Source organism: Cryptomeria japonica, chromosome 8 (assembly GCF_030272615.1).
Source record: "Cryptomeria japonica chromosome 8, Sugi_1.0, whole genome shotgun sequence".
Classification (NCBI taxonomy): Eukaryota; Viridiplantae; Streptophyta; class Pinopsida; order Cupressales; family Cupressaceae; genus Cryptomeria; species Cryptomeria japonica.
The window spans coordinates 338,288,142-338,313,684 of NC_081412.1; the positions used below are offsets into that span (position 1 = coordinate 338,288,142).

Below are 25,543 nucleotides of genomic sequence, written 5' to 3' on the forward strand. Positions count from 1 at the left end.
TGCCCTTCATATAACACAGCACACGGTTCACCGCTATTCAATGATTAGCCTTGGGGGCTGTCATGAAGCGTGAAATGTAGCTCACTGCAAAACTGAGATTAGGCCTAGTAGCAGTAAGGTAGATGAGACTGCCTACCAGTTTTGCCTGAATGCTGATTCATTCACCACAAGAGAATCAGATTTGGCTGTCAACTTGAGCCCTTTCTCCATGGGTGTGGATGCAGGTTTGCAATGTTGCATCCTTAACTTGTGCAGTAGACTGCGTGCATACTTTGACTAAGATAAGAAGATACTACCTTTAGTTTGCCAAATTTCAACACCTAAACAATAGCGCAGAAGTCCCAAGTCTGTCATGTCAAAGGACTGACAAAAATTCTGTTTGATCTAATCGATCAAAAGTGTCGAACTACCAGTGATAATCATGTAATCAACAAAGACAACAAGAAGAAGCATATCACCACTGGTATTTTTGACATACAGATTAGAATCATATTGACTCCTCTAAAAGCCATTATTTGTAAGGTACTTGTCAATCTTGATGTACCAAGCTTGAGGAGCTTCTTTCAGGCCATAGAGTGCTTTCACTAGTTTGCACACCTGGTGTTTTTTTCTGGCAACCTTAAACCCTGGAGGCTGCGTCATGTAGACCTCTTCCTCCAAATCACCGTTGAGGAATGCACTCGTAACATCCATTTGATGGAGTCCGACCAAATTGAGCTGCTAAGGCAAGGACAAGCCAAATGGTACTCATCTTGGCTGTAGGAGCAAAAGTCTCCTCATAGTCAATACCTTCCTTCTGTAAGAACCCCCTAGCAACAAGACGAGCTTTGTACTTGTCAAGGGTTCCGTCAACTTTGTACTTGTCAAGGGTTCAGTCAGCTTTGTACTTAACTTTATACACCCATTTGCAGCTAATGGGCTTCCTCCTAGGAGGAAGATCTGAAAGGACTGTAATGTTCCCTATTCGAAGCTGTCATAGTTCAAATTATTTATCAATCATTAATGAATAAATTGTCAATTTATCATACTAGATAATTAATTCTATCATCCCTAGTCCCTAATTCTTAATTCAATGTACCAACCTCTGTTACTACTTTAGCTTTAAGGAAGGAGGAGGATATGTATGTTACCAAAGCGCTTAGAGGCCAACTACAATAGGTTCCCTCAAAGTTTAGAGATCCAAGCCCTTACCTCTCTTGGGTCTATACCCTCAAGGCTTATAGGTCGCTGATCCCCACCCTATCTTGGGACTTAACCTATTGCTTGGATTTAGACTGCCCCTTTTTGGAACATTTTATTCTGACAGTAATAACATGATTCAGACTATTAAGTATACTAATTTCTTATATAATATGATTTAGACTATAAGTATGACTGCCATACATATTATAGTCCATATTAATATTACTATTAATTCTGCATAAGAACATTATCGGGCTTCATATATTAAGCATACTTATTAAACACATGCCCATGCATACCACCAAGAACGAGGATGTTACTGCCTGTAACTTAATAACAGTTCTGATCTGATCTGATCTGATCTGATCCATGGTGATCTCTCTAGATGCTTTTGATTCCTTCCCTCTATATCTCTCATTGTGAGGGAGAGGTCACACCTCTTCATCATGTATGTCCTTTGGCAAGAGACACACCCTTTCACCATTAGCACCCTTTGAAAGAGTGCAACTCTTCATTCTTTCTGCCCTTTGAAAGAGACACAACCTTCCGAAATCATATCTGCACTTCTCATTTTCCAAATTCTCCTCCTCCTCAAATGAGATTCTCTTCTCCGTTTTGTATCTCACGTTTGAGGGAGTCACATTTTATCATCTCATGCCTTTTGACCATTCATTAACTTTAATCAAATTTTAATTATGTTTAATTATATTATTTTATATTTTAATTTAATTTTAGTTTTTTTTTTTTTTTTTTTTAATTTTATTATTATTATTATTTATTATTAAATTATATTTGAAAGTAGGGACATTAAAAGGACCCAAGTGTTATTCTTTAGAAGACTATGGTGTTTAGCTTCCATAGTCTTTTCCCACTCGAGAATTCCTTTAGCCTTAAAATATGTTTGGGGCTCAAAAGTACTATGAATGTTGGCCATGAGAGCAAAGTTGACTATATTTTGCTGCTTGCTCTTGTTTCTACAAGATCTACCCTCGATGAGCTCATTAGGATGAAGCTCACTTATGGTCTTAGCCCACCATTTAGGCCGGAGAGTAGAAGAGCCAACATCAGGTGCAAGAGGAATATTTGGAACAAGATCTAGAACAAGTTCAATAGGAGGATGATCAACATCATTAAGAGGAAATTCAGGTAGTGCATCATCAAATTTAGAGTCTGCATCATCCCTCCCACCAAGTGAACCAAATGGAAGACGAATGCCCAAATTAGTAGCCTTCAGAGGTTGATCCTTTGAATTCTGCTCAGATGAGGATAGCTGAAAAGGTCCTCCTTCTTCATCAAAGACAACATCGCGATTGAAGATAAGATGATCAGTGTCCACATCAATCAGTCGGTAAGCCTTGTGGTTGTCATTGTACCTTGTGAACATAAGTTTTTGACTCTTGGATTCCAACTGGGAACGTTTGTCATTTGAAATCCAAACATATGCTAAAGAGCCAAAGACTTTCAGATGATTGATCCTAGGTTTGTGACCAATCTAGGCTTCCTCAGGAGTCTTCCCCTTAATAGCCTGTGTGGTAGACTGATTAAGGAGATAGATTGTAGTGAATACTGCTTCTGCCCAAAGTTTCTTTTGAACACTCTTGTGTTCCAACATTGACCTAGCCATTTCAGTTATAGTATGGTTGCGATGTTCTACAATGCCGTTGTGCTGAGGAGTGTAAGCTGTGGTTAATTGGCGTTTGATGCCGTGTGTCTCACAGAAGGTGGAGAAAGCAGTAGAACAAAACTCCCCCTCATTATCTGACCTAAGAGTGACTATGGGACAACTTGACTCTTTTTCTACTAAGGCCTTAAACTTCTGAAATATAGTAAACACATCTGATTTCTGTGTAAGAAAGTACACCCACATTTTACGACTGAAATCATCAACAAAAAGCAAGAAATACCTGGAACCAGTAACAAAAGGTGTATTCATTGGACCACATACATCAGCATGAACCAACTGCAATACCTTTGAGGCTCGCCATGAGTCACCATCCTTAAATGGTGTCCTGTGCTGCTTCCCAGCCTGACAACTCCACAAACATGGTGATTCTGAGTCTAAATCTTAGGTAAGCCAAGAACTAGATCTTGTCGAGCAAGCTGAGCAAGGTAATGAATGTTCAAGTGACGTACAACCGATGCCAGAGACTGCTGATAGAAGATGATTTAGCTGCAAAGCATGCTTAAGAGATTCACCCGTATCCACAAGTTTGTATAGACCACGATCCTCGATGCCAACAACCACAGTAGTGCAAGTCGCACAATCAACAATTGAACAATTGTGGGAACTGAATACCACATCAAGCTGAGGAGAATGTTGCATAATTTGTCTCACAGAGAGAAGGTTTAGCTCCATACCAGGAACATAGCATACAATGAGGAAAATGAGATTCCTCCCACCATGCTGTATCTGGACGTTGCACTTACTGACAACAATATACTTTTCACCTCCTCCAAAAATGACTGAATCAGTGAAAGGTGAGAAGTCTGTGAACCAATCACGCCGATGAGTGAAGTGTCAAGAGGCATCAAAGTCTATGTACCAAGTAGAATATTTCACATGATTTGTAGGACGCTTCGCCATGAAAGCGTAAAATGTAGATTCTTTCTGCTTTGAATGCTATGTGACATTGGCCTTAGGCTGAGACCCTCCCCGCTTTCATTGTTCGGAAGCTATCCGATTCCGACAATCCTTGATCATGTGACCAAATTTGTGGTAGTAGTTACACTGGACTTTCTTCTTCTTCGAGCTATCCTAAGACTGACTGGGGCCTTTCTATTGAGATGACTGAGATTTGTCTTTATCCTTGTTAAAGGATTTGGTTGCAAAAGCTTGCTTGGTGGAGGACGAAGTGACACTACTACCAAACTGTTGTTTCCAATGGTCTTGCTGCACAATTGTAGAAATTTCTATGAAGTGCTCATAGGATTTAGGTAGTCTCTTCAGGGTGATTACTACCATATCCTTTTCCTCCATTTTTCTGCCAATTGCTTCCAGTTGATCCCGAATGTCCTTAATCTTTGTTAGATGCTCCTGTAAGGACATACGCTCATTCATCATGATAGAAAATAGTTGGTTCTTCAGGAAGAACGCTCAGCTCTTATCTGGTGTCTCATGGAAATTCTTTAGAATAGTCCAGATCTCTGCAGCTGTCTTGTCGGATGGCACTTGTGGCAGTTGATCATTAGTACTAAAAGTTTGATAAGCATGATAGCTTCTTGATTGCGCTTGTCAAACTTATCCTGAACTTGTCCAACTATGGTAGGATGAGTCTCTTTATCCAAAACGAGATCATCGAGGCGGTGATATTCAAAGTTTATCATCATTTGCTGCTTCCATGTGTTATAATTTTTACTATTGAATCATTGACTGCCCTCCAACATGATGATGTTCAATGACGCCATCTTGCATGCTTTTCGAGACACGAGAAGTTCTGAAGAGGCGAAAAATTGATTACGAAATCCGAAGCACGAATCCCTAATGCAGAAATAGAGGTAGCTTCAGGTATAGACTTCGAGAAGTACAAAGTACTATTAGCACGCAACCCAAGGTACATATGCTTGTAGACCCATAAAATTCTAACGAAGACCTAAAAATCTCTGTGAAAAACCTACAAAGAATTTGTAGGTTTAAATTTATTCTGACTAAAAATCAGAGTATTTAAGAAAAACCCTAGCCGGATTTGTTAGAATTTTTTTAATTTTATTTTAGCCCAAAAAAAAGGGATTAAAACCCTAGTGCTGCCAAAACTAATTGCAGAAATCGCGAATTGAGAGCAGATGAAATGGCGAAATTCGTTGAAGAAGACCCGATAGCAAAGAAAATTGTGTCAAAATAATTGTGAAAAAATGCAGGTTTAGCAACAGGTCGCGAACGAAACATAGGAGGACGCAAAAAATCGCAGGTCGGAGGTCGCAAAAAAAAAAGAAATTCCACGTGAAAAGAAGATTGTGTCTGAAAAGAGGAAAAAAGTTCTCGTTGCACTGACCAAAGAGAATGTCACGTGAAAAAAAATACACATGTGCGGGTAGAGAATAATGGCGTTGCGTCGTTTAGAAAGAACCATGGAAAACACAAAGATTGGTATCACAATTTGTAAAAATTGCTCGGAAAAAGATATCTGCTGAGAATAAAAAATCCACCAAAGAAAAAATGCGATCACAACCTCAATAGAAACCCTTGAGCTAGAAAAAAATCGCAGTTGAAAAACCCTTGACCAGTTCGTGGCACAACACAAGAGCTAGAAGATGGGTCTAAAACCCTTTTTCGGGTTTAAAATTAGAAAACCCACATTTGAAACTCACGAATGCAGACGGGTTTGAAAAACCCCATAAAAAAATGTCCCAAAAATTCAATCTTCGCTGAAAAACTTCACAAAAATTATTTTTTGTTTTGAATTTTTTTGATTGAATTAACATATTCTGCTCTGATACCATGTTTTGGTAAATTATGGAATGAATTAAAGAAATGACTGAAAGATCATTTAAATAATTGCAAAACGATGTTTCTAAAATGAAATAATTGTAAAATAGAAACTACCTAATATTTACATTTAGTTACAATATTGACCATTAATAATAAATAATTAAGATACTATTCTAATACCATGATCCAATGCTAGCAAAGTGTGTTATGCTATGGGCTCATGGTAGAGAGAGAGAAAGAAGAGTTGATGGGCTAGCAATTTGTGTTATGCTAGTCAACTCATCTTAAGAGAGGGTTTTGGTACAAAGAGAGTCGATGGGCTAGCAAGTTGTCTTATGCTAGTCAACTCATCTTGAGAATCTGTGCAAAGGAGAGGTCAAATGGTCTATCAAGTTGTGTTATGTTAGTCAACCAATCCCAAGAATAACCAAGTAAAGCATTGTATCCATGGAAATTTGCTATAAACGGTGCAAAGGAGAGTCATTGGGCCCTAGCAAGTTGTGTTATGCTAGTAGACTTAACCTCAAATATTTGAATAAGGATAACCAAACAAGAATAACACACTTTCCGCATTGCTAGGTAAAGGGATTCTTGATGAAGGATAACACACTTTTGGTCCCACATGGAGCATAACAGACATTTGGTCCCAGGTGAGGGATTTGTTTATGATAGACATACACTTTCAAGCAAGGAAGAGGTTGTAATCAAGGATACACACCTCTTGGAAAAAAATGAATCCCTGATCAAAACAAACAATTTGTTGCAAGAAAGGACATCACATGATAAATAACTACCACTCAACCATGGGAAAGTGGGTACTTAGAAAGGATAGGAATTGAAACACTACCATTGTTCTCCAAGCATGGAGACAAGGATAAGAAAGACTATTATGTTGCTCACAAAGTATGATTTCACCTGAAATTGTACCATCATGAATGACAATGAGCCCCCAAGAGATAGGCTAACAATGTCACATAGTGTGGAGCAACATGATGGGAACTTAAATGTTATTTAAAAAAATCATCATTGAAATACCACTCATTGTCAGCTATTACGTAAATGATATCATTATTAATGAGTTTTTAAATTTTATAATACAAAACTTGACATTCATTAGTAGCGTGGCCATGATATTAATGATACATACAAAAAGCAAGGTTTTGAAGATCTTGTCTATGTTTCTTTTTTCGTTTGGGTCGGGTAATCAACTAGGCACGGAGAAGGTCGAACAAGATACTTTCTTGTTTAAAGTGAGGCATGGATGGCATAGATGTTGTAGACAATGGGGGAGGATGTTGGAAACATAAACCTTTCATACTCAAGTGTGATGTAGGTCTCTTAGAAGTTTGGATTCTTTTTTGCACACATTGCAAACCATCTCCAAGATAAAGAGTTGAAACATTAGGAGGAGATGGTTGAACAAGTGACACACTAGGCCCTTTCAAGGCTCTAATGTTAAATTCAAGAACTTTATATTCTCCCACAAAAGATGGTTTCCAATTGTCTTCGAGGAGTTTCTCTTGAGGGGTAGGATCTGGTGCATCAACTTGTATTGATGGTGGAATAGAAGAATGTTCCAATTGTAAGCAACTTTGTAATTTATGACCATGTTCAATGGTATATAGAATATTGTTATAGACAAACTTGACTGTACGATGTAGAGTTGAAGAGACAACTTGCATAGCATGAAGTTGAGGTCTACCTAGAAGATGATTATAAGCAAGGGTATCAGGCATAGAAGCAATAGTTTGCAAAAAATCGCGATTATACCCGATTAATCCTAAATCCTGGAGCCAGTTGATTTATTCCCCGAAAAAATCCCGATTCACAAAAAAATCGGATCAAATTTTCAATGATTTTTTACATTCAAATCATGTTAAAATCTGCAAAAGATGGCCAAAAAAGTGAAAAAAATAATTGTAAAAACTTGCAAAACCCTAGAAAAACCTGTGAAATTATTGAATTGCTTAGAAATAGGGTTGATCCGAGACATAATTAGAGTGAATGTGGAATTAACATTCAAAAAGTTTGATATTTTGTCCCTTAGTTTTCTTTCCGACCTCTGAACCCTAAATAAAGGATTGGGAGGAGCAATGGCGAACATCAACCGAATTCTAAAGAGCCTCACTCATCCTAAATCGTGGGGGCCATATGAGATAGTATTGAAGCAGCTTGAAAATCTTCTCTAAATCGCGGCTAGGATATGACTCAAGCTCTCTGCTCACCCCAGCCTATAGGTTCTAATGCGAACAAGTATATAATTAATATTGTACACTAGCTTTAAAATTAATTCTATTATGCACTATTATAGATGGCATTTTGACAAAGGAGCGAACCCCTATAGTTTATAATTAATAATATAAAGTAGTTTTAAAATTTAAACTATTATAAACTATAAATATATATTAATAGTTATATAATAAACTATAAATAAAAAATAATGTAAAATTTATAATCTACATATTTAATTTTTAATATAATATATATATTTTTTTGATGGAGGAAACTCGGGTTTTTAACTTGGTCTGATCTCTCAGAGAGACCACTTATAGAGGATGCCTTCCCATGAGGCCATTTTTCGGGGGGTCATCATTCCCCACACTTCTTGTTCAAACCCATGAGCTCAACAACCCAACAAAGACAGAAGCCTGCGAGCTCAATGGCCCAGCAGGGGTTTGAAGCTTGGTGGCTGCCTCACCAATGGAGTGTTTCTGCCACAACACTAAACGTCCGAAGACATATATAATATATATGCATATATGATTTTTAATATATAATTGATATAGTTAATTTTTGCTCAAACAAATATATACAATTTATTATGTGAGTAATATATCCAAAGTGCTCCATGAATTAAATCTGAATGACAACAAACAAGCTTACATAATTGTAATAAAACAGTCCCCAACACACAATCATTAAAATTTGTTTCTACCTAAAATAGTAGTTGCAAGCTAGGCATTGCCAAAACCAGTGGCTTGCTAATCTTTTACTTCAGCTAAACAAATGTCTTTTTTGAATTCTACCCCATGTAAAATACTTACCAATTGCCATTAGGGAATATAAAGGATTGCAACTGTGGAATATGATTCAATAAGCTTTCTCAAATATTAAATTACCCCTAGAAAACTCCTTGCTTCAATCACAATGAAAGTCTTGGATCACTTCAAAATGGCTTCCACTTTTACTATTTGTCTGTTAACTTTTGATCTCAGTTACTTCATAGACTTAGCTAATGTTTGATCTCAGACCTAGACAACCATTTGGTGTATTTGGCGATTGCCCTCTTGAAAATTTAAATTGAATATTTGCCTATGTAATCAGCAATATGAATATAAACAACAAAAAAATATTTTCTACAGTTCATGGGTTAAACTCTATTTTATTTGCCCTTTATGGCTCTATGCTATGGAAACGTCCTTAAGTTTTTTGCAAAAATAGTTTCTCTTTTTTCTACATTTTTTAATGTTCTTTTTTTAAAAATCCTTTTTTTGCTGTTTTTTTCTAAAAATCTTATACTTTTGGTGTGCTGATTTTTTCCCCAAATGATTTTTGCTACTATGGTATCAAGCATGACATGGATAGGTGTAGGTAAAGTAACCAAACCTATTGTGATAGGTAAGGTTATTTTACCCAATGATTTTCAAGCAACATTATTAAAGCCACAAATAGAAAGGGAATTAGGTTGAATAAGAGAAGTATCCATATTAATTCAATGCAATAAATCAATGCTACCAACATTAAGACCAGATCCATTATCTACTAAGGTTCTTCTAATAGCATTTTTATTAATAAGGACCACAATTATGATGGGATCATATTGATTTTGAGTTTCTAAAGAAGGCAACTCATCTTGGGAGAACACAATGTTAGTTTTAGTTGTGAAAGAAGGCTGCCACATCATTAGGTCTCACATTAGGAGGAACAACAGTCTTTCGTAAAGCATCTTGAAGCATAGTATGGTATATGGGTGAAAGTTGATTCAAGTCCCAACGGGATATCTTAGGAGTAGCACGAACTTGTTCAATAAGATTATACTCCTTACCAACTTGTTGTGAAGGATGAGGGAGGGGGGGAGGAAGAAAGGACGAGGGAGGGGGGGAGGAAGAAAAGGTTGAGAAGGGGGAAGAACATTTGAATTTTGCTTGTTGTTTCGAGTGTTATATGTGTGAGCTACTGCATGATAATCGGTTATTGGCACCTTTTACCACAATTACTGGTTTGTTTTTAGGTTGGAGGATATCTTGGCGAAGGTGGACAACAATCTTATGCTTCTCACTACCCAAAAAATGGACGTTATTGACTTGGTTGGGTTCTCCCTATTTTGGAAGGGAGAGCATCAAGGATATTATCCTCTTTCTCCAAACTTTTGGTCATTGAAATGAATAGAGGGTTAAAGTGTCATTAATGGAATTGTCAACCATATCAATCTTCTATACCAGAATATCACCGTCTTTCACCAAGGTTCTCTCCTAGGGGAGAGAATAATCCATATCATTTTCCAATGGTTCATCCCAAATAGGGAGATCATCTTCTTGCACCAATATGTCTTAATGAATAGGAGGGTCCTCAGGAGAGCACAATGAAACTAATTTATAAAATATATGCATTATGAAACTTATGTAATTGAAAATGAAAACATGTGCTAAATGTATGAAACAATATGCAATATTTTTTTATTTTTTTACTAATGCAAGTGCATAAACAAAAATGCATGAAAAGAAATATTTTTGTACTTTTTTATCTAAAAAAATGAAAATTAGAAGCAAGATGTAGGACGCTAGGTTCAATAGGGTCACTAGCTTCAGCATGCAAAACTAGGAATCTAGGTAAATCTTTGCTTTTATTATATTTAGAATACAAAGCTACCAAGAGAAAGTATGATTGACTAACACTTTGTAAAATAGATCAATTTAATTTCATACTCAGGGCTTCTATTCCTTTAATGATTATAAGTGATTGATTGAATGATTTGATAAACTAGGTGATTAAGATCTAAGTCTAAACAAATGATATTGACTGATCTAGAAAGTGTAAACTTCATAAATGAAAGGGAAATTATGTGGTGCACCTGTAATTGAGCCAAAATGGGGTGATCTATGTTGTCTTGGGTTTTTTGGACCTTCTGGATGAGTTCTGGACCTGAGGGATTGAATCTGGGCTCCAGATGGTCTGTATCTTCTCTTTGCCAAATTTCATCTGTTTCTGGGTGGACTATGGCGCCCTAGGTGACGTAGTCCTAGGTCTTTTTGATGAAATTGGAAATCTGAACCTGTGATAGTGTACTGAGATGATTTTTTCTGCCATAATTTGATCTGGACCTGGATCTGCACACAAGAAGAGAAAAGTGGTGTTTGGGGCTGTATAGGGGCTTGCCTTAGTCAAACCTCGAGTTGAGACTCAACCGTATAGTGTTGATGAAATGAAATAGAGGTCTGAATTTGAAATACTTCAAAGGAAATGCTTGAATTGAAAGAATTATACCTCCAATTGATGATGCAATGCTCTTAGGATAAGTTCTCTATGTGTTGATGCCGTAACATGATTAAACATCATGAAATCATAAATGAAAGAATGCTTGAAGATGCCTTGAAGTAGCTTGCTGCTCCTTGAATCAGATCTGCTCTTGAAGTCTTGAAGATGAGATGCTCATGAGATTTGTTCTAAATGAATCTAGTTAAAAGAGAGAGAGGGAGAGGCCTTTATACCTCATCAAGCATTTCGAGGTGCAAAACTCGGAGCAAACCGACACGGGAAAATATTTCCCGCCTAACCATGCTGATTGTTAAGTGGTTTAAATTTGAGCCAAAACATCACGGAGTGGGTTGCCCCAAGCGACTTTCTCTGAGGAGTGGGGCGCCCAGATTGACACGCTCCCTCCAATGTGGACCCAAATTTAAACCCAAGGTTCAAAATGCTAAGGAGAGGCTAGGATTAAATGTAATTGAGTTTTGAGGTCGGGGTATAATACAGAAGGCCACCCATGTTAAAATAGGGCCTAGGTAGGTGAGAAATGAGGAGATAAAAGAATTGAAGGGTACACCTATGATAGAAGGGCCCATGTAAGATTTTGGTGTGATTTTATTAAGAGAGGACCTATAATATTAATTAAAATATCAATTTAAATTAATAAAAGGCTCTATAATGCATAGAGGAATGAGAGATACTAAAATTAGTGCTAGAAGAGTGTGAAATCGGACATCCTAATTAAAAGGTGTACAATTTATGATGCTACACATCCTTGGAGTTCACATCTACACAAGACTTGATTTCACCATTTCGTTCCTCAAGCAAGCGCAAGACTTGACAAAATCGAACCCTTCCTATCCTAAGGCTAATTTTTTTGAAACTACTGCCAGACCTTAAACAAAATAACTAAGCTAACAAGCGAAAAAAAGGGGTCCCTATTTGCAATGGAGTTTTTGTGTTTACAACACAACACTTCCTTTTAAGGTGTATAATACTTGTGTTACATTTACAAAATTGATGAATGACTTATTGAGAGTATTCGTAGATTCAACATATTTTATAATGAGCATTGAATACATTTTAGACAGGTTTTGCAAGGTTTAAAAGAGAATAAGTCAATAAGATGCTACTCAATGAAAATAAATGTGAGTTTGCATAACAATCACTTATCTATTTGGGGTAGTGTTTGGAAAGAATAGTTGATTTTTGATTGAGAAAAATGGAAGCCATCTTGAAATGGCTAAGCCTTCCAATATGATCAATGTGATTAGCTTCGCAAAAATTGCTCAATACTTGAGATTGTTAACAAATAATTCTCTGTATCAGTAACACTTTTGCATTTCATAAGAAGTGATTAGTCGTTTACTTGGGTAGATGTTAACAAAATGTATTTGATGTGTTAAAGTAGAAGATTAATAATACAATAGTATATAACTTAATTCGTTACTACAATTTGACTTGGAGATGTATGTGATGTAGGAGCATCTAGGGGTCATGCGGTTCTGTATACCCAAAAACACCACCACCTCAATTTTGGTATTTGATCAGATTTTGCTTTGTGCATTGCAACAGGTCTTTATTGGTTTCTTTGTTGCAGTTCCATTTTTGTTTTCGCTTCTGTTCGACAGTATGCTAGATGTGGAGTAACGACATTACAAATATTTCCCTTAAATATTCTCTAGTCTGGGCATTGACTACTCTGCTGGAGCCCATGACATACTGGGCAATACCAATTAGGCTGTGGGAATTATTTTAGACCTTCACTTCCAAAGGCTTCATGTGGTGTGAATTCTTTCTTTCTGTTTTTTGTCTGCTGATTGATTCCGTGGGACACATGGAACTGTCTTTTTATCACCAGACAGGCTGCAGTTATCGTTTTCTAAGTGGCTGCAAAAGGAATATACTCCTGGGTGGTTAGCATCAGCTATGGCTGTAGTTTGTTTGGCAGTTTCTGATGCCTCCTACGCCTCACCAATGCACCTTATGAAACTGCCCTTCTGACATCTTAATTTAGCTGGGAGGCTCCTGCAGCAGCCCCCAGGCAGCTGTCACCTATTTTTTGATATGTAATTGCTTCTGCCTGCAGCTATAAAACAACATCCTATTTCCTGAGGAAAGGCTCTCAACAGGGAATGGAGGGCAGGGGCTCATTTGGCTGTCACCCTCATAGACTTTGTACAGTAACCCATCAGCCGATGTGGAATTTTACTTTTTAGTATTTAGTTTATAGAAAAGGCTACTAGTATTGACATCTAGAATGTGAGATGCCTTTCATGTTTAATGATGTTATTGAACAGATTTGGTATATGATATCTGTCTTGGATTGATCACTTCAGCTTATTATTTTGGGCTTCAAGTAAGTATCTTGAATGAAAGTCTATAAATGCTATATAACAACTCATTGCATTTTAATCTTATTTTTTGATCTATTACTGATCAATTTCAAATGATTGGGAAGTTAGGATTTGTCTATTATCGATCAATTTTATTTGAGTTTTGTCATTGAAAGCATAGAATCCTGATATTCATGATACTTCTGGGACCCTTACTATATCTTGGAAATTTCAAGATGTGCTATTCCTATATCTCCATGTCCCAGAAAGTTCATACATGATTCCTGCATTGCATACTGTTGGCAGCATTTAAGTATTCTTTGCTTGTAAGCGATTTGCATTAAGTTCTTGTGATATCCATAAATAAGGAAAGAAATTAAGTTAATGCCTATGATTGACTAAAAGTAGTTAAAAGTGGTAGAAAACAAGATGAAAAAGTTTGCCCATCTTTTCAAGATAGCTAGTTTCTCTAACATAAATATCAAACTTAACTGGTTATTGAATTTTGAATAGGATGGGCAATATTTACGAGCATCAGATCCGGCTTATGAACAAGTATTGGATTCACTTGCTATGGTTGCCCGCCATACTCCTGTGCATTTGTTGGAAGCACTTCTTAAATGGAGAGAGAGGTACGTTTCTTTTTGGATGAAATGAATAATTGGATGTGTCAATACTTCTCATTAGACATTCAATGGTACACCTGCTAATAACACATATCGGAGTAGTATTACTTACAGACAGATAAACTGTTCAAGTCACAGTGAAAGCATTCGTCTGTATAATAATTAAGGTAGGTTTTGAGGAGTTCTGATTGTGTTTCTTGTTGTAAACATATAATTAAACAAGGAAAATGATATATTAGCAGCTGTCTCCAATGATGTATCTAATAATGAATAGATAAATCTGATATAAACTGGTGACTTACTGTTATATGGAAATTTTCTAATTGTTTTATTGTATCATCTGAATAGAGAGATAATTAGCAAATCTTGCATGTTGGCAAGTCTGCATTTTTTTTCTTGACACCAGTCTATAATCATGTTAGTCTACATATAATTGTACTATTAAGGCTTCCGGTCATATTTTTCAAAGGTATTGCTTCTTGTTTTTTGTTTTGATAGTCATTGCATAGGTTATGAAACTTTTGATTTGAGTCTTTTGACTTTATGGTATTCTATAAATCATAGTTGAAAATCTCGGACTCGCCTCGGACTCGGCAAACCAAAGACTCGGACTCGCGAAAGACTTGCGAAAGACTCGGCAAAAAAAAAAACCGTAGTTTTACAAAAAAAACATAAAGAAATTAATGCATTTAGAGAACATAAGTGCCATAATTGAAACATTACACATGTCATATGATCTACAAACACGCAATATTTGAAATTTCATCATTCATGGCAGCATATTCGAGTTTTGCAGCATATTCAAGTTTCAAGTTTCAACTCTAAAATGTATAATGGCAGCATAAGTATATAAATGTTCACAAAATTACATATAATGATATGTCCAAGTCCAACTCCAAATGTGAAAAACAACATGTGAATGAACAAACCAAAGAGAAGACTACATCTTCCTCTTTGTATTTTTCCTAATATAGCTCAATTTTTCAGGCCTTGAGCTAGAAGTAGTAGCAGTGGGTGTTGTGGTATCTAAATGGTGAGATGATTCTTCTTCAAAGTCAAAGTCCTCATCATCATCCTCATCTTCGTCCTCATCTTCTTCCTCCATTTCATCCAATCTTGCTCCTTCTGCATCTTGTGCTGCTCCTCTCTCTATTTCTGCAATTTCTTCTTCGGTAAGGAGGACATCGTCACCATCGTTTTGTTCATTCATGGTCCAATCACCATATGGATCAATTTCATCCAAGTCAATGGCCTCATGTGAAACACCCTCCACCTGTCTAACTCGAAGGCGAAGGTTGTACCGAACAAATACTAGATCATTGAGCCGCTTTTGTGACAATCTATTTCTCTTCTTTGTGTGAATGCTCTCAAAGACACTCCAATTTTGTTCACACCTAGAAGCACTGCATGGCTGAAACAAAACACGGATAGCTATCTTTTGAAGATTAGGCGTGCTGGCACCATAATTCTCCCACCATAAATCTACAAAAAACATTTAGAAATATTAGAATTGAGAAAAAAATGTAACAATCAAGTTTGTAGGTTTTTTCTTGCACTATTGAACTAAGTTACTAAATTTTTTACCTGGTTGTTGTTTTCCTCTCCTATCAATTGCTAGTTGTAATGAGAAGAGTCTCCCCTCTGCACTTTTGTAGATCTTGAACAATGAACATTTCCAAATTCAGAAATAGATAGTCAAAGTGTCAAACTCAAATTCAATAATGAACATTTCCGAATTCATAAATAAAGATAGAGCAATTGCAAATGTCAAATCTCACCTCCAACTCATCAAGAACCTTGTCTCTCAACTCAGGATCAGGTGTCATCTTATCAATGCATGTAATAACACCTGCCATGACCTCCTCATCAGCCCTAAATGAATCAGAGAAGTAGAATTTCGGGTTCAAAAAGTAGTCGAAGGCATGTATCGGTTGGTGGAGTTGGTTTGTCCACCTACAATCAATGATGCGCCAAAGGATTTCACATTTTCTTGTATTTCCTATCCTGTATCCCTTCACGGGAAGGCTAGCAGGATTTGGTTCCTTACTTTGCAGAAGGAAGCACCTCATACCAGTCATCCACCCTACCCTTATGTGTCATTTGGAACATCAAGTCATCGGTGGGTGGGCTGAATGAGAAAGAATATGCATACCTCATGGTGTTATCACAGTGAAATGCATTGACAGACTTCAATGGAAGTCCTAAATCAATACTAGGATTCCATACCTCACTACATGAGTTTGGAATCTCATCATGTAGAGCATGGAGCGAAAAGCTTACATCATCATGCACAATCTGCCTACTAAACCCAGCTGAATCATACTCATCCTGCTCTACCCTTGTCTTATGTCCATGTGTAATCTTAGTTACAGCGGAGCTACTGCTGTCGTTGGAAAATGTAATCACTCTTAGCATCATTAACTCCATCATTAATTTACTCAATTTTTATAGCCCTTGAAGTAGCTTCTTGTGCCTCTTTCCCTGCAAATGCTCTATATAGCTGCCTTGCAAACATGTAGGCACAATCTCTACCTGAAAACAATTGCAAGTAATCTGATTTTATCACTTCAAGTTTCTGTCCAAGTGTTTTTAAACTTGATGCTGAGACTCCATCCCTAGGCACGTTTCGTCCTTCATCAAAGAAAACTATTCAGATGAGGTATTCAATGGATTTATCTGCAATATCAAAATGAGTTAAGGTTTGTGCAACTTCTTCCTCTGTTGAGTACTCACCCTCAAGAGCTGCTCCAAGAGGTGTAACTTGCTGAAAATCAAATGTATTCCCTGTCTAACCCCTTTCTCATTGCTGCAAGTTGCACACTCCTGTGAATATTTTCCTCCACTCTCAAGAGTTCAAACTCTTGATGTGCTTGCCTATCATTATTGCTGATGAGATATGAGCCTTCCCCATGCAAGGCTGTTTTGCAATCAGCATCATGCTCACCTGCCATATTTGTAAGGCAACTATCTCATGGCTGCAATTAGAATCTTCATGTGAGTGTGTCTCCTTCATCCCTAAGACCTTGCCATGGGGTCCCTCAAATTCTTCATCTCTTTGGCTAGTCTTCACACTTTTCATATGGGATTGTTGTTTGTTAGAAGAGGCTACCATAGGAGACTTAGTTCTTGTGGAAGATGATGAAGAATGTGCCAAGCTCAATTCCAAGCAAACCTCATCAACCTGAATTGCTGATTGTTGAAGGGCCATTTTGGTAGTCTTCAAATGTTTAAGAGCTCGAAGGTAAGATTTTCGACTTCTTCTTTCTTCCTCAATGCCTCTGAATAAATATCTGCAAGATTGAGGAGATGATCTCGATCTGAAAGAAGATTTAGATAATCTGATTTGCTTGTCTTCATCGCTTCCTTGATCAATTGTAAATGTGAAAACTCCTCTCTGAGTCACCCTTGTCTCCTCTCTAGTTGGACCTCCCAAAGGTGCTTTTCAATCATCCCATGGGTGTCATCAAAGTGTGATAGATCTGCAACAAATTTATCGTCGGTGACTTTCAATTGACTCACGAAATTATGTGAGCCATCTGGTATATAAACAAAATAAGATTTATATGAGGACGTGGTTGATTCTCGTTGAAGAACTTGATTTTCTTCTATGCCACCTTCTCTACATACTTGCTGATTTGGAACTAAGACAGCGTTAGTCCCAAATACAAAATCATCATCATCATCATTTTGTGTCAAAGCCTACATAGACTCTATTGTTTCCTTGTACTCATCAAATTCAAATGTCACACTTGATGATGACATGCATTCCTCATGAAAAAAGGATGGGGCAGAGTTAGAAGCACACACAACATAATCCACAAAAACCTTCATTTCACTGATTTTGTAAAGCACAACCTCAAAGTTTCCTACCAAAAAAATTGTTTAATCATTACCTGCTGCAACATCTTTCCCATGACTGAAAATTGCACTTTCAAGTGAAGATTGCTCCTCGGATGTGGCTGCAATAGAGGACTAATTTTCTGATTTGGCGACCTCCGTGACGACATCTCCTTCAGTCTTCATGTACTCTTCATCTATAGCTTCAGTAGGTGATTCTCCTATGTTCTTGTCCTCATAGGGCTGAAGTGAACTTGTGGCTCTGTTTTCTTTAGAGCTTAGAGTACAATCTTCTCCAAGATCACCTATAAGTTGCAAGTCATATACAAGTGATTCTTCTTCCTCCATTAACCCTTCTTCAAGGGTAATTTCTTATTTTTCTTTCATTATTCTTCAGATGTACTTCATGACACTCATTTTTCCAGGTTTCAAGGTTACAAGCCCACTTACGAAATCATTAAACGAAACTTTTGTTTCAAACCCCTTAAGCATGCTTTGGTACTCTTCAAAGAGTTGGAAAGCTTCCCGTTCATAACTACTATTGATCTGATCCTCAACCCTGCTAAAACCCATTGTAGTTCCTCTGAATTTATTGAATCTCCCAACATAATGGTAGGAAAACATTGCTCTGATACCACTGAAGTGTCCCTCCGCAATGTGTAACCAAATTTCTTTACTTTGTCAAACACTTGGGAGTACATTTGAATATGAATGGTTCTGAATATTATCATCTTTTTAATTTATTTAATGCTTCCTTAACATTTTTTCCTTTCATATAATCAAGGAGACATGACAATCAATTTGCATTTATACCATATGACCGAATATTTAAAGTTTAAACTTTATGGACTGGTGTATAGAACTCAGAAATCAGAATGATGCACATATAATGCTCTGACCTTAGTGAACGATAGAAATAAAGAGCTTATTAGAATGTTTAATTATATTTTAGTCACCTATATTTAGTTCCTTGTTTAATGGTCATTTAACTTTTAAGCTTTATTTAGCATTTAGCTTTTTCTTTTTAGTTAATTAGCTTTTTAGTATTTCACTTTAAACGACTTGTTCTTAATTTAGAACGTCGTCTAGTAATCTCTATATATACGCTTCTATATTGTTGAATAGATTATCCGATTATTGAATCATTCATTCAATTTATTTTTCATGGTATCAGAGCGGGTCGATGGGATTCTTTAAAGTTTGGCGAATTTTTTAATAAAAATTCATGGCCTTCTTTCTGGAATATTTTCCAGATTTTTTTTAATTTTTTTTTTATAAAATATACGATTTTGCTTTTTTGAAGGCTTTTTGAGGGTTTCGAGGGTTTTTGGTTCGTGGGCGAATTTATTTGTGCTGGGTAGTGTTGACGTGTATTTTGTACACTATCAAACACAAAATAAAATACCTAAAGGTACCTTATCCTCTCTTGAGTAAAGCCTCCGAATGCTGAAGATGTCGCGAAAAGGTTCAATCGGGATGACTTCAAGGTTCTTGTATGTAGGGTCTCTACGTGTGGATAAGCTCTCTGTGGTATGATGTGATTTGCTGGAATCACAAGGGGACTTACACTTGATGCCTGAACTTCTGATCTGCTTTGAATATTGCTGGAACATAGGATTTTACTAGCTTCGATTTGAAAAAAGGAAAAAAGATGAGGGCGAGGAAAGGATCTAATCCTAACACTAAGAATGTAGGAGCAATGATTGATCTTTGATGAAATTCTAACTAGGTCTTGTTTTGACATCGCAGGACCATCTCCACAAGGCTAGTGCGATCTTCGAAGGAAAGCTTTATGATGTTCAAATCATCACTGCAGGCATAGACACCATCACGCTGATGCATATCAATGAAGAAGCGATAATTGAAGTTAGGCTTAAGCTGAACGATTCCAGTTGACTACGCAAGGCAAGTCTGCAATCAACAAACTGCTAGTAGTATGGATATACGAATTTCACCATCAATCAAGCACATTTCTTCCACTCATCTAATAACATGAAATCAAATATGAGAAGTATAAAGATCATGCAAATTGTCGAATCGACCCATAAATGTCACCATTTCTTCAATGAAGTTACAAGTCTTTTACAACAACATCTTGGCAACAATCTTTGCCTTCTCTCTCTACTCTACTCTAATTGCTATTCTAATACTTCCAACTGCTTACTAATTCCCTCTAACTATTCTATCTATCTCCTTCTGCCTTTACAAAATGAAATGCCAGGGCTTATATAGTGCCCTCAATGCAATTCGATGGCTTAGATCAATTCGAGATCAATGGCCAAGATTCAACAATGAAAACCCTAATTAGGGTTGGTTACAACCATTACATAACATTTAATGCTTGACCAATGATAAAATTGTATTGCTTGGACACATGTCCTCTCTAGAAAATTCCACCAATGGATAGCTGGGGTAGGTACATTGGAGTTTGTGCCACCTTCCATGAGTTAGGTACATTGAATCTGGAAATGCTGAGGTGGACCACACTGACTGGATGAGCGATGACTAGGATGCCACCTCGTCCGACACTTGTAACTTGGTAGATATTCAACTTGATGTTGTTGAGAAGCTATCTTTAATTAACTCTTCTGAAATTATCTGCTTCTTCAACGAACCCTTTGCTCTGACTTCTTGTGTCCTTGATGTGCAGGATGATTGTTGTACCTCGCCTTGGAATGCTGGATTGGAAGAGGTCGCCCTTATCTTGTTGATGGCCCTGGAGGAGGTCGTCCTTGATCTGGCTTGATTTTCCTTGATGAGAGCCTTCCGACTTGTAGATCCTTCGAGTTTGGGAGTCGCCATCTTGATACCTACACAACATTTCAAAATTAGTAACATGTTTTGCAACGTGGAAATATAGATTAGAAAGAGGATTTAAGTTTTAAATTAGGAAACCTCATGATAAATCTTTGAATTATCATTTCCTAAATTTAACTAAGCCACTTGAAATTGAAAATTGAGACTAGGAGAATCTCGCCATACCTCCACTTGAGAACTAAATCTAAGAAAAGATGCAAAATTAAGCAAGTTTGCTAGGCAAAATGTGGATCGAAGTCTTCAAAATGTGCTTCTTCTATCAACTTCACCACCTCTAGCCTTCAACGCCTTGAGGAAAATTCGCTCCACCTCTGGCCTTCAACAAAAATCGCTCCTTCCTAGACCAAATTTCGCACCTTGTTGCTCTTCTCCAAATCGCACTTGAGTGAATGAGTGAATGATGGATTAACATCGCTCAAGATACCCCCACTATATAGGCGCTTACCATTGCAATTTCCCATAGGCCGACTTGGAAAATAGGCCAAAAATAAATAAAAATTTAATAAAAGAAGAGGCCGACTTTATAAAAACATTAAATAATACCCCAAGCGCCCCAATTTTATTTTTAAATTAATAATAATTAATTTTAAATGCCTTTATAATTAAAATTTCGATTTTTTAAAGGCATAAATTAATTATTAAATGTTTTGCGCACTTATTAAATGTCAATTTAATTTCAAAAATATTTCAAGGTTTTATCGAAATTGGCTTTTAATGTGTCATAGATGATATTGGCGCCTAGGCATGGCAAGATAATGGACATCAACAAGATCGCTCTGGTCCCTGGGAGAGGGACAGGAGCGCCCTTACACTTTAGCCTTGCAATTCTTGTTTTTCACGTTCAACACTTCATCCTGGACGTCCAAAATGGCATTTTACTTGAAATCTTGAGTTTGATCAATTCAATTTTTGGAACGAATGCTCCTTAGAACCATTTTTGCCCTGGTCCCTTGGTGAGGGACAGGAGCGATTTTGCCTTTTGCCCATTGTTTTTGTCTTTTCCAATCGCCAACGCAAGTTGTGAGGTAGGCAATGGTCATTATTGTTCGTCCTATGCATGTTCAATTCACCCTCTCAAGACAAAACGAGCTCTTCTAAGGATTTTCGCCCTGGTCCTCCAGTGAAGGACAGGAGCGATTTTTGTATTTGAGCCTAAGATTATTGATTCTTGGGGTAATTTCTTTGTTCACCATCTTCTTAAAGGCATTTCTGACTTTGCACAACCTTGCCTTGGCGTGGTCTTGGAAGGAAATGATTGTTTTAATGAATATCGCCTTGGTCCTTGACTGAAGGACAGGAGCGCCTTTTAGTTTATTGCACAAATTCTTAATCGTATCAACCTTGAATCACTTTCTAGACGTAGAATATCATTCCCCCCTTCATCTTGAGTCCTGGAAGCAAGAAATAGTATTTCACAATGCTAGGTAATTAAGTATTTTGAAAATTTCGCTCAGGTCCCTTGGTGAGGGACAGGAGCGCCCTAGCCATTTTTCATCAACTTGATGGCCTTTGTTACTTCATTCCTTCGTGAAACCTTTTAAACATCATTTTGACCTTGCGTCTTGACTTGGATTCATCCGAATTTGGAGAGGAAGGTTAGCTAATGTGTTTTTCGCCCTGGTCCCTTGGAGAGGGATAGGAGCGATTTTGCATTTATAAGCTCACTTGTGTTTTGCTAGCTTCGAAAATTATCTTCAACGGATCGATTGCGTCTTCCTTCACCCACCTCAAACGCGAAACTTGCCTTCCTTTTGCCAAAAACTTGTCTTGAGGGAAAATCGCTCTGGTCCCTTGAAGAGGGACAGGAGCGCCCTGGCCTTTATGAGCTCATTTATGCCTTGTTAACTTTCAAAACTATCTTCAATGGGTTGATTACGTCCTCCTTCATGCCTTTGATGTCTCAATTTGTCCAAACAAGGTCAGGAATGACTCCACTAAGCTTTTTCGCTCTGGACCCTTGGTGAGGGACATGAGCGATTCGCCTTGGATCCTTGGAGAGGGACAGGAGCGCTTTTCGCTCTGGATCCTCAGTGAAGGACAAGAGCGAAATTTGACTTTTTGAACTCTCCATCAGGATAATTTTAATGGAATATAACATTTAAGTATAAGTTCTTATACTTTAAGTTATATTCCATATATACTTTTAGGATGTTTGAGAGTGGTTTCAGACCTCCAGGAGTTATATAGCAAAATCTAGTTTTTGGAGGTTTTTCAGTTTCCAGACTTAGTCAAATTTCAGGATCAGGACATTCCAGACTTAGCCAAATTTTCAGGATTAGGACTTCACTCCAGCAGGACCTGCTATCCTATTGATCTCCCCGACAGCACTCAAAATGCAAAGGCCAGCTAACAAAACCCTAAAAGACCTAGAAAACAAACCCTAAAAAGCAAAAAAGCAAGGGTCCCCATTTGCAATGGGGCGATGTGTGAAAACGTCACAACAGGTAGCAGTTCATGTTTTTTTTAGGGTTCTGGAGATTTTCGGGCCTACAACCTAGAGGTTTTTTTCTGTAGATTGAAAATTTTCCAAAGGTTTCAGCAATTTACGATTAGGGTTTTGACCCTTCAGTTCAAGTCGAAATTTTATTCTGGTTGCAGATTCTTGGTGGGTTTTTCGAGACCTCAACTGGGTCGTCCTCAAATTTGTCTAGGTGCATTGTTTTCCATGCCTCAATTTTTGAGCCGTTCGATCTGCATTTTGATTTCAGATTCTTGGTGGGTTTTTTCGAGAGCTTTTCGGGGTTGGTCTCAGATTTTTATAGGTGCCTTGATTTTTGTGCCAGCGAATTTGCCTTGGAATTTAAAAGCAGTTAGTGATTTTTGCTAATTCTGTGGACGTTAGGAATTTTGGTGTCTTCTGGGCGCCGTTTATGTTGTACATCCGACCTAGGGTTTCTGCCCCTATTTTTTTTGGAAAAAAAATCGTCAATATTTTTCTGTTTTGTTTACAAAAAAATCAGAGCTATTTTTTTATTTTCTGCAAATTATTATTTTTAGGAAAAATTTCAAGTTTTAAGTTTGCAGAAAATTTTAATTTTTGGGTTTCTTCCAAACCTCGAAATTCGTGCCTTAGAATTTGTACCAAAATTCTTCTCCAGGGTTTTAGATTTTTTGTGCATTTGCTTCTATTCTAATTTTTGAATCAGATTCTTTTGTCTCATGCTTTCACTAGGTTGACCTCGTTCAACCTACATTTTCGTGATGGCATCTTTGACCAACATCATGTTGGAACACAGTGAAAAGTTCAACATCTACCACCACCTGGAAACAGTGCATGTTCACGATATTTGAATATCGTTACCTTTATCAGATTGATTTAGGCCAGGCCTCGTCTTTTAGGTCCCAAAATTCAAATAAGCGCAAGGATAATGTTTGGATGAGATTATCAACTGGGTGCCTTTGGATGATGTCTCACACCTACAGGCATTGTTCTTCTTGAAAGTTTTCGTTATCAGAAGTTTGGGTCAATAGTAGCAATCCCTTGCTCTCCAAAAAGCTTCAACAATATTATACAAATGATCAATAATAATGAAAAAACACAAAGTGTGCTTTTTATATGCACACCAAAAGCAATGTCTCATTTGGCTGATTTAAATCCGTAAATAGTAAATGATTTTGTTGCTTTATAATATTCCCAAAGTTAGCGTCCCATTTGGCATAATAATTAAATATTCTATGACATTAATATATTAAATGCACACTTGACCCCTATATTCCCTTTATTATAAAGATGTTTAATTTAAATAGTTATATCAAAGCCAATGCTAGATTAGACTTTAATTAATCAAATTAAATCAATAAATTGCATTAAATGCCAAATATTAAACCAACAACTGATCTTGCCATCTTTTCAGATATAATTGTGGTGCCATCTGACCATCTCAATTGACTTACCATAAATAGTAAGTATGGACTCAAATCTCCAATTGACTTACTAAAAATAGTTTGTGTGTATAAACAGAGCTTGAAGACCTTTGGAAGGTAAAATACAAATCAACTAATGCACGGTGATGGAGAGTATTGAAGAAATGTCGAAAGGGTCTATTGACTAACCTTGAATCTCCCTCAAAGGGGCCCCCTAATAACCACATTAGCCTATGGGATCATTGATAATAGGCTAACCTCTGAAAATAATCAATTCTTAGGAAGGCGCAAAAATGGGGACTTCACACAAGGATTCTGGCTATATTTATCAATAGTATTGTTTTTTTGTTTTGATAGTCATTGCATAGGTTAATGAAACTTTTTTCAAGTCTTTTTGGTTATCTTGGTGATTTTGGACATTGTTTCTAGTATTTTATGATGTTGTATATCTATTGATCATCTCGTTTACTTACTTTTGTTCGTCGTAGTCTAGTATTATGCATCTGCTTATGCATGAGGTATTAGTTAATCAAAATATTAATTTGTATATCTTGGTGGCAGTTTTTGAGATTGGTAGGTTTATGGGAAAGTGAACAAGTGAATTAGTGCATGGAATCGGTTACTTCCAAGAACGGATCACTAAGTGTTAATGTTTTAAATCACACTTTTTAGTGCAATATTCAAACGAATAGTCGTGCAATAGAACTGCTCTTCAAATTAGAAGGGGAAGCCCCCTATACATAAAAATTCATGTAATTTGCACAATATATACTTTTAATTTATAATCTTTATACTGTTTTCTTCGGTGGTTTATGAACATGTTGACTGAGATTAATGTGTTGTTTTTTGGGACTGACTTAGGGGAAGAGGTAGACATGCATTTCAATGCAAAACAAAAGTTTTTTATGTTTTTTGATTGGAAGAAAACCCTACAACTACATGTTTGTGTTGTTTAGCTAAAAGTGGAGACCGAATAATGGAAGTATGCA

The 25,543-nt window shown here is 37.0% G+C and overlaps 1 protein-coding gene across 1 annotated transcript in view; it reads left to right on the plus strand.

Annotated features, from left to right (window-relative positions):
* The window catches only part of LOC131079022 (uncharacterized), a 239,365-nt gene that overhangs the window by 27,831 nt on the left and 185,991 nt on the right, over window positions 1-25,543 (plus strand). Inside the window, exon 2 of the mRNA XM_058016888.2 lies at window positions 13,924-14,042. Within this exon, the coding sequence (XP_057872871.2) occupies window positions 13,924-14,042 (119 nt within the window). The remainder of the gene's footprint in view (window positions 1-13,923; window positions 14,043-25,543) is intronic.